Source organism: Sorghum bicolor, chromosome 2 (assembly GCF_000003195.3).
Source record: "Sorghum bicolor cultivar BTx623 chromosome 2, Sorghum_bicolor_NCBIv3, whole genome shotgun sequence".
Lineage (NCBI taxonomy): Eukaryota > Viridiplantae > Streptophyta > Magnoliopsida > Poales > Poaceae > Sorghum > Sorghum bicolor.
In genome coordinates this window covers 3850741-3860287 of record NC_012871.2, presented here as the reverse complement: position 1 = coordinate 3860287, position 9547 = coordinate 3850741, and the positions used below count along the sequence as shown (strand labels likewise).

The following is a 9547-nucleotide window of genomic DNA, read 5'->3' as shown; positions in this document are numbered from 1 at the left end:
AGAGATTTGGAACACAGATGGATGGGATCTTGGCTTCAAACGCGGGTGATGGGAGCAGCCATAGGCAACAGGTAAGCGGTTGTCGGAAGATCTCTTTTCCCTGAAGAACCCTAACCCTCATCAACGCGTCAGGTATATTTGAGTAGCAGGTTATTTTAAATTGTGAAAGCATGCATCTTTCTCTGTCAACTAGTAGAATGTACGTATGAATTTTTTTCCTTTGTGATTGTGACGTATATATCCTCTCCTAATACATCTGTGAATTCCAACAAATCTGCCTAGATTTGCCGTGGTCAATTGCAGCATCACCATGACAGCATACATTCTGTGGCCCATAACAAAAAGAGAAAACAAAGCCAAAAAAAAAAAAAAGAAAAGGCAAGGTCAAAAGGTTCAGCTAAAAGCGCATACATGAGGTCGCCCAGGAAAGCTCCATCTGGCTGCTGGAAGGCGGGACGCAAGCGGCGCGCCACGCTAAGCACACGCAATTATTATTATTGCATTATTATTTATTATTTATATTATAATAAAAACGAAGAAAAGGAAAACGTGTGATACTGACCGTCACGAGGCGTGCAGTGCAGTGCAGCTGTGTGTGCTGTTGTCTGCGCCCCGCCGCACACCGACAGCCTCGCTACCGGGCCCCACCTGCCAGCCTGTACCCCCCACGCGTACCCTTTCCTACCATACATACCCCACCACCTCCTCTTCTCCCCAGTCAGTCGCCTTCACTCTTCAGTCTTCACCCACCACCACACACCTCTTCCCCCCCTTCTCCCTCCCTCCACCGCCGACGAGCACAGCAGCCCGCACCCGAATCCACAGCATCCCCGCCGTCGCAATGGGCAGCGGCGCCCTCCCACTGCTCTTCCTCCTCGTCCTCTCCCTCGCAGCCGCCACCACCGTGGCGGCATTGGAAGCGGAGCATCAGAGCCCGCCTGCATTGTCGTCCCCATCCACCGCCGGCGGCGGCGGCGGCGGCGGCGGCGGCTCGGGCGTGAGCTCCAACTCCGTCCTTGTAGCGCTACTTGACTCGCGCTACACGGAGCTATCCGAGCTAGTAGAGAAGGCGCTGCTGCTGCAGCCGCTGGAGACCGCCGTGGGCAGAGGCAACGTCACTATCCTGGCGCCCCGGAACGAGGCCCTGGAGCGGGACCTGGACCCGGAGTTCCGGCGGTTCCTGCTTGAGCCCCGCAACCTTCCTTCCCTCCAGTCGCTGCTCCTCTTCCACGTCCTCCCCGCCCGCCTCCACGCCGCCTCCCTCCTCTCCCGACGCCACCACCCCACGCTCGCCGGCGAGCCGCTGGAGCTCGGGCCCGCCGTGTCCCGCGCCGTGACGCGGCCCGACGCGGTGGTGCGCGCGGACGGCGTCATCCACGGCGTGGACCGTCTCCTCGTCCCGCGCTCCGTCCAGGACGCCTTCAACCGCCGCCGCAGCCTCGCGTCGTCCATCTCCGCCGCGCTCCCGACCGGCGCCCCCGAGGTGGACCCGCGCACGCACCGCCTCCTCAGGAAACTGAGCCCCGGACCCGCCCCGCCGCTGGGTGCCCCGCCGGCGCTCCCTGTCTGGGACGCGATGGCACCCGGCCCATCCATCGCGCCGGCGCCGGCGCCGGGTCCAGGCACCGGGACGCACCGCTTCGACGGGCACGGGCAGGTGAAGGACTTCATCCAGACGCTCCTCCTCTACGGCGGGTACAACGAGCTGGCCGACATCCTCGTGAACCTCACCTCGCTCGCCACCGAGATGGGCCGCCTCGTCTCCGAAGGGTACGTCCTCACCGTGCTGGCCCCCAACGACGAGGCCATGGCGCGGCTCACCACGGACCAGCTCAGCGAGCCGGGGTCGCCGGAGAACATCCTGTACTACCACGTGATCCCGGAGTACCAGACCGAGGAGTCCATGTACAACGCCGTCCGGCGGTTCGGCAAGGTCCGGTACGACACGCTGCGGCTGCCGCATAAGGTCACCGCCCGCGAGGCCGACGGGTCCGTCAAGTTCGGCGCCGGCGAGGGCAGCGCGTACCTCTTCGACCCGGATATCTACACCGACGGTAGGATCTCCGTGCAGGGCATCGACGCCGTGCTGTTCCCGCCGGCCGAGATCGGCGGGACGCGCCCCGCCGCTGTCGCCGCTCCCACCTGGAAGGCGCCCGCCGTCACTGGTGGCGCCGACAAGCCCAAGCTCCGACGAGGTCCGTACGCCTGACATTGCTTCGCTTAATTTACCTATTCACGTTTCTCACTGGTTTGACGCCGTAAATGATAGTGGTTTTTTTTTTGACGAAATAAATGATAGTGGTTTAGCGTGGCAATCGATCGATACGTAGGGCACAGTAAACTGCGATGGAAAAATGGCTGCAAACGTCGTCGTCGTCGGCGGCGGCGGCCTGGCGGGTCGCCGTCGTCGCACGCCGTTGCCGGGAATCGAAGCCCCCGGCATTTGGGTGCTGTTAAATAATTAGGGTTATTTTGATTAACCCCCACCGTTAATCTGCGCTAGCTGTGCCACGTTGAGCTTGAGCATTCACGGGAGACGGGCACAGGACGGGGAGCGGGCCCACGTGTAATGCAGGCACGTCATTCCATTTTGGTAGTGGGGTGGTGGGCGAGTGGCACGGTGAATAATAGTAGTAGTAATAAATGCAGGCGTGGGTGACCGTGAAGGAGCAGTAATTAATTTTCTAGGGTTCTGGAAAATCGAAACCGCGTGGCGTGGACGAGCATGGGCCGTCCAGAGTGGCGGCGACTTGTTGCTACTACAGCTAGGGGACAACTGGGCGTAGCGGGCAGGGCAGTGAGCTGCCCCTCACGATGGCAGTAGCCGGACGGGAGGAACGACGCGGCGGAAGGGGGCACATGCCCCTGCCCCCTCGTGACTGTCTCCGTACTCGTACGCGTTTCTGGCAGCCTGGGCCGCCTGGCTGGGTCGAGCACTGTAGCTTCAGCCTGCAAGTGCAAATTTGGGCCACGACCCACGAGCTTCGCAGCAACTCCGGCTCTGCACACCATTTGCCTTTATACGACAGCGTCGTCGTCTCTGATGTTTCTAACCATGTTTTCGTCGTCGGCAAATGCAGGGAAGCTGTTGGAAGGGGCTTGCCAGTTGATGGGCGTCTTCGTCGGGCGATCGCGGCTGTGAGATGAGCCAAAGCCAATGGGAATTTGGGATGGAACGGACGGTGAAATTTTGGTCTGTCAGTCTGAATTATTAGGACATGGGTGGTGATGAGGAGGACGGGAGAGCTGGACACGGGTTTGCTTGGTTGCGGGATGTGCGAGGGGGAAGAGTATGGATGAGGAGTTGTTTATACTGGAGAGTAAAATGTACAGCAACTAGAGCCCCTTTCTTGTTTTTTTTTTCTTTTCCTTTTTTTTTAATTTGTTTTATTTTTTAGTTGATTATGTTCATCTTTTTAATAGAAGAATCTGAAAAATGTAAATTCGCCGATGGTAACTGTTTTCTTCTCTGTTTCTCCACACTAGTATGTTCTCTTCCATTTTTTTTAACCTTTATAAGCCTTTATAAAAAAAACATGATCCATGATCCAGCTTAACACAAGTGCAACCGTCCACACTTTGAGGCCAACCTTTTCAGATTCATAAACAAACCCCTGACATGCAACCGTCCAGCAGAATAACTGATAGACGGAATGCTAGGGCCTTGTTTACTTCCACCCAGAAACCTAAATTTTTTCAAGATTTTCCGTCACATCGAATCTTTAGTCAATAATTACATAGTTTGGTTGAAATTGACGAGACGAATCTTTTGAGCCTAGTTAATTCATGGTTAGATAATAATTACCACAAACAAACGAAAGATCTTGAAATTTTTTCGTTCGATAACTAAACAAGGCCTACTGCAAATACTAAACAAGGCCCTATACTGCAAATACTATAGTCGGGAATCACATATCTACACATGCCATGGCAGCCCTTTACGTAGGGAGCAACAGAAAAAACCAGACCAGACCAGAGAACAGCCAGAAACAAGCCTTGCTACCGTTTATTTGTCTTAAAAGCCGTACTTTTTCTACCAACTATCAGTGTTTTTCTCTCACAATAAATCAGCGAAACAATATTTTTAGTCATGACTCTTGAGACCAGCAAACAGGGATATGTGGCTGAGGTCCCACAAATCAATATGCAGAGCCGACCAATTCTTATAACCAAAGCCTCCAGGCGGTCTTGTTCTCTTCTCATGTACATATGCAATTGCACTGCGACAAAACAAAGAAATCTAACAACTGCGAAGAACATGCGCAGCAGATCATGCTCTCCTGGTCCTGGAGCTCACAAGCTTTGCTTCGTGTTGCCGTCGGATGAGTATAGCCTGCTGGTAAAGGTTCAGGTCGAGGCCATCGACGTTCCTTCCAATGCGCGCTAGTAGAGTCGCCTGCAAAAACCAACAAAATTTGGTGTAGCATTGTTATAGCTGCTAGTATCAAGCAGGGTGAACAAAAAAAACTTGAGGAAGGAGGATCACGTACATCATTGCCTTCACGGATCTGAAGTTCACCAATGAACTGGTACGCCGAATTCGTGCGGAAACTGATGTCCCTCAGATGTTGGGTGTCAACCTTTAAACTCACGCTGCCGTCTTGAATGACAGCGGTTGCAGAGTCCACCTCGAACGACTGAAGACTGATAAAAAACAAGAGGCTAATTAAAAGTTGTAGTTAGAAAAACAAGAAGAGAAAACAGCTCCTCAAGGTGAGCAGGAAAACCAAGAGTTGGCCATGGAGGTCAAATCCAGTAGTGCAAGGAAAAATGAAAGCACTTACAGAGGACAACAAAGAGCAGAGGAAAGTTAAGAGGTCAAGTAAAGGAGCATGTTACACAAGAAAAACTAGATATTGTGGCTTTACTGGAAATAATGAAGACAGAGATATTTCTATTTTCAAAACCAGCGGTTACTGCAACCAGATTTCAGGGAGATGGTTCAACACAGATGGAAAAATGTAGGGGGAGGAGTCCAGATCACTGCTATTCGCTGGATAAGTGGCATGGATGCCTCCAGTTTCTCAGGAAACATTTGAAAGGATGAAGCTGGCAAAAAAAAAAAGGAGAGCAAAAGAGAGACAAAAGGAAAATTTTGAAACAGCTGGAGGAATTGGACAGGGTGGCAGACAGCATGGGGATTTCAGGATTGGAATGAAAACAAAGAAATAATTTGGAAAATCAACTGGGAAGCATCTCCTAGAGGGAAGAAATATATTGGAGACAAAGGACTGAAAAAAAATGGATTATTAAGGGCGAGTGCACAAACACAGTTTTTTCATCAGTTCACTAATGGGAGGAGACTACTATTTTGGGGTTAGAGTCAGGAAAGGAAATTAAAGGCCAACAGGGCATTATGTATCATGTGGTGGAATTTTACAAGTTGTTTCGCCCAAATCTAGAATGTAGCCTTACTCTATCTAGCTCTTTTTAGCCAAGAGACAGGGAGGATCTCAGCAGACCTTTTTCTCTAGAGGAGACTCAGGGAGCAGTATTGGAAATGAAAGGGGATTCAGCACCTGGACCAAATGGATCTTTCTTTCAGAATTTTTGGTACTTAATTAAAGATTATTACTATGGGATGTTTCAGGATTTTTTTATATAGGTAACTTAGACATCAACAGACTCACTTACGGGGCCGATAGGAAATTTAGATATCAAATGGCAAAATGGGAAATTATAAACAGGCGAAAAGACCAAGGGGAACTGGGAGGCTATAGACACTAAAGTCCTGAACTGTATTATGACCAAGTGGATCTGGAAATTAGTTCAGGGGAGCACTGAAACCAGGTATAAAATCTTAGCAGCAAAATACATGTCAAATGGGATTTTTTTTTGAACTCTAAAACAAGAGGGTCATCACAGTTCGGCAGGGTTTACACAAAATAAAACATCTGTTTAGGTGTTGGGGGGGGGGGGGGGGTTGGATATATATATATATATATATATATATATATATATAAGGTAAAAAAATGGTAAGAAAACTGTGTTCTGAGAGGATGTGTCCGTATAGGGTTCCACTGAAAATCAAATATTCAAAGCTGTACAACGCCTGTGATAATAGTTTTGACACTATGGCTGATACCTGTAATGAGGGAGAATGGTGTATATAAGCTTGAGAAGATCGCTACATGGGTTGTCAGTAGAGGAATGAGGACAGTTAAAGGAAGAACTCCAAAATGTGAATCTGGAGAAGATGAGGTGTTTTGGGCTTTAAATAAAAACTGAAAGTTCACAACAAAATCGATGTACTATTTCATGTCAAATGGAGGGGTCAAGAGTCGGATAGCAAAGCTGATATGGAAGTGCAGGATCCCTCCCAAAACCAAATTCTTCCTTTAGCAGCTCTTCAATGGTAAATTACAGGCTGCTCAGGTTCTTAAAAAAAAGAGGGTGGAAAGGAAATGATAATCAATCAATCATACTCTATGTGATAGATCAGAAACCATTGAACATATTTTCTTTCATTGCCCAGTTGCTCATCTTGAACGGTGCATTATCAGAGATGCCTTTGGATGGGTAGGGTTCGCATCTTTGGCTGATTTTGCTGAGAACTGGGTGGGAACAAAACTTGGTGCCTCTAAACAGCTGGGTATGTTTATGTTTGCAGGGCTAATTTGCGCAATCTGGACCTCTAAGAAATAAGATGGCAATAGAGAGGCGGTTTCCGAACAGACCTACTGATGTCATATACATTGCTATCTCCTTTGTGCAGAAGTGGAGTGTGCTGATACAGGAGAAGGACAAAGCTAAAGTGCAAGATACGGAGAAGAGAATTACTGCATAGCTACAGAACTACTGAGCGAGTGACACCATGATGTCTGATGTAATAGAAATCTAGTTTGCGATTGCTGTTGTTAGAGGCTGTTAGACTTGCTTGCGAGCTGATATCCCCAGTTTTGTCTGTACCCTTGAATATCTGCTTTCTTAAAAGCAGAGTAAAACTCTTTTCAAAAAAACATGGCTATAACATAGGTTGTTCACAGGTAGACGTAAAAGGAGTAAAGGATGCTTCACATACCTTCCTGTGACTCGAAGGGACGCTCCTTGCTTGAACATCTCTGAGGATGGCTCCAGCTCCCGCAGAATAACAGGCACCCCTGGTTTTGGGCCAACAGACACCATCTTGATCTGAGAACTGATAAAAGTCAAAACCTGATGTTGTGCTTCCTTCTAGATCCTGATGCCCTGCACAGTGAGCACCACATGCCAGGAATTAGTTCCTCTAAGACTTCGTATTTTCCATATGTTCACATGCACAAAAACTGAACTACGCAGATCAATTATTCATGTACTAATCTACTCCCAATCAATGTTTTCCCAACACGATGCCACAGCATTATGGAGCTGAACAAAATAACATGTGGACTTTGAATGTAATGGAACAACAAGTCATTCCAATAAGCTAGGCCGGCCTGGAACTCCTGAAGTCCCCAGAACTGAGTTAATTAGCACATCATTTTCTTTTTCAAAGAATAAACCTTTTAGCTAAAATAGAATGCAATGCATTTGTTCTGTAGTCTTGTAACATTGACAGCTCATTACAATAATGTTATTCAGATAAAGGAGGTAAACAGCACATCTCAAGCCTACACTTCTACAAATGCCTGTTCTATAGATCTTCACACCAACAGAGATCTTTATTAAAAGTAAATGACCAAAACTCATCAGACCATGAAACAAAACAACACTACAAACATGAAACAGAAAACAAAAGCTGGAAAATAGGAAACCCAGTAATCATAACAACTGAGCTGCGATGAAATCAGGCAGAACAAATAGGCAAGCATCTAGCCATCAATTTGGTTTGTAAAGCAGACACTGAACAGCGATGACTATTAAGTAGTACATATGACTAGTTACAAAACCATGCAAGCAAACAAAAAGTTTTAGATTGACTGGGATTTGATGTCGCAATTTCCAAAACAAAGATCATGAAAAGGAGAAGGCAGTATAGCAAATGGAATATAGATATCAAGGACAAGCAAAAACCCCAGTATTTCCATACAGAATCTGCTAAAGAAATAATGTAAAAATGAACCAAATGGAGGCATAAAGCATCTATCGCTGCAGAAGGGAAAAAAAACAGAATTGCATAATTATCTTGGTAGCACACTTGCTTGAACCCCTTTTCCTCCTAAACATGGATGCTGAAAAGTCACATTCCAATGGATGCTGAAAAGTCACATTCCATTTCATTGGAATGTGACAGACGTACTGGACAGAGGATAGGAACAACCCCACACAAAGGCGCATCTTTTTACATCTTTTTACTAAACCTCTAGATCACACAACAACATCCTTTTCAAGTCCCAACAATAACAGAACCTCTAGGCTACACCCATAAACAAAAACAAGAACTTTGAGCATCACAGTACAACAGATTGACCTTTTGCAATGAAACTCTACCTAATACTTAAGTTAATGTACATTTTGGTTTCCAATAGCAGACAGGTGAATCCTGTCTCTCACAAGATGATTGGCTACAAGAAAGAAGGGACCTAATGAAACCCACAACCTTCTCAGCTATCGCCTGCGCATCAACCGCCGGATCAGTTGTATCCACCACAATCCTCGGCACATCCCCAATCTCATAGTCCGTGCAGCCTTGGTACCCTTCCAGAAGCCTCTCCAGCTCGGCCCACGTCTTCGGCTTATGCCATCCATCACTGCCACCACCATTTGGGACAGCCGCCCCACGGCTCTCCAGCCTCCGGCGCCACTCCTCGTTATCACCAGGGCGGCACTCCACGACGACGACAAGCGCACCAGCCAGGCGTGTCAGAGCATCAAGGTGAGCGCGGCGCGACAGCGGGGAGTCGATGACGACAGACAGACCGAGCCGTACCTGGCGCTCAGCCATCCGCCACAGCACGGCGTAGGAGAGGTCGTTGAGGATCCCTGCAGCAGCCAAGCCCTCGAGGGGCAGCGTGCAGTCCCTGACATCGTCTTTGTCCAGCAGCGGCCAACCAAGCGCGGCCGCGATGGCGCGCGCCGCCGTGGACTTGCCGGACCCCGGGTGGCCTTTCATCGCCACCACCACCACCGGCCGTGGCGGCGCCGGCTGGCCATCGGCCATCGGCACTCCTTCCCTTGGAAGCCCCTAACGCATTTCTTGGCTCTCCGCCGCAGGTAATGGCAGAGCCTATTAATGGCAACTAGGATGGGTGCCCTTTAGCGACGATCTAGCCAGGCGCAGCAGTGCGATCTTATCCCAGATTTAGCAACAAGAGTCCAAGAATCTAGTGCCGAGTGCCTAGTGGCACCAGCATTATGGCCCCAGAAGCATCATCATAGAACAGAATCGGACAAAAAAAAAGTGGGGGAACACACGGATTGCCAATGACAGGATAACCTTGTGAGGGGTGACGTGGTGTCCGCACCTGCAGCGACTTTAACGGCTTAGGTGCGGCCGGCGATGCGACAGTGACGGTGACGGCGACGGGCGATGGTGGCGGTAGCCGGTGTGGGAATGGGAACTCCGGACCAGAGAGGCCGAGCCGGAAGGTGGAGGGGGTGGACTGCGGCCGGCCGGACGGACGGATGT

The 9547-nt window shown here is 49.4% G+C and overlaps 3 protein-coding genes across 6 annotated transcripts; 1 reads left to right on the top strand and 2 right to left on the bottom strand.

The window, feature by feature from the left end:
• LOC8086431 (fasciclin-like arabinogalactan protein 15) lies at positions 425 to 3457 on the top strand. The gene is made up of 2 exons (XM_002461438.2): positions 425 to 2195; positions 3081 to 3457. The coding sequence occupies exons 1-2, from the start codon at positions 842 to 844 to the stop codon at positions 3140 to 3142; spliced, it is 1416 nt and encodes a 471-aa protein (XP_002461483.1). The 5' UTR covers positions 425 to 841; the 3' UTR covers positions 3143 to 3457.
• LOC8086430 (CST complex subunit TEN1) lies at positions 4050 to 9547 on the bottom strand. Of its 4 annotated transcripts, none has more exons than XM_021454939.1 (4): positions 9356 to 9547; positions 7022 to 7188; positions 4491 to 4644; positions 4050 to 4396 (listed from the first exon to the last, which is right to left on the bottom strand). In XM_021454939.1, exons 2-4 carry the CDS (start codon positions 7123 to 7125, stop codon positions 4271 to 4273), a joined length of 384 nt encoding a protein of 127 aa, XP_021310614.1. In that variant the 5' UTR covers positions 7126 to 7188; positions 9356 to 9547; the 3' UTR covers positions 4050 to 4270. The 4 variants fall into 4 exon arrangements, with proteins under 4 accessions (XP_021310614.1, XP_021310615.1, XP_021310613.1 ...); XM_021454940.1 differs by having other exon boundaries at positions 9384 to 9532; XM_021454938.1 differs by lacking the exon at positions 9356 to 9547 and adding an exon at positions 8849 to 8964.
• On the bottom strand, positions 8230 to 9185 carry LOC8086429. The gene has a single exon (XM_002459323.2). It carries the CDS (start codon positions 9077 to 9079, stop codon positions 8417 to 8419), a length of 663 nt encoding a protein of 220 aa, XP_002459368.1. The 5' UTR covers positions 9080 to 9185; the 3' UTR covers positions 8230 to 8416.

Bases quoted from the DNA above. Each gene is read 5' to 3' on its own strand.
- LOC8086431 (XM_002461438.2), top strand. From the start codon at position 842: ATGGGCAGCGGCGCCCTCCCACTGCTCTTCCTCCTCGTCCTCTCCCTC. The intron at 2,196-3,080 runs GTCCGTACGCCT...CGGCAAATGCAG, and splicing joins CAAGCCCAAGCTCCGACGAG to GGAAGCTGTTGGAAGGGGCT.
- LOC8086430 (XM_021454939.1), bottom strand. From the start codon at position 7,125: ATGGTGTCTGTTGGCCCAAAACCAGGGGTGCCTGTTATTCTGCGGGAG. The intron at 4,645-7,021 runs GTATGTGAAGCA...GTTTTTTATCAG, and splicing joins TCCCTTCGAGTCACAGGAAG to TCTTCAGTCGTTCGAGGTGG. The intron at 4,397-4,490 runs GTACGTGATCCT...TGGTTTTTGCAG, and splicing joins AGATCCGTGAAGGCAATGAT to GCGACTCTACTAGCGCGCAT.
- LOC8086429 (XM_002459323.2), bottom strand. From the start codon at position 9,079: ATGGCCGATGGCCAGCCGGCGCCGCCACGGCCGGTGGTGGTGGTGGCG.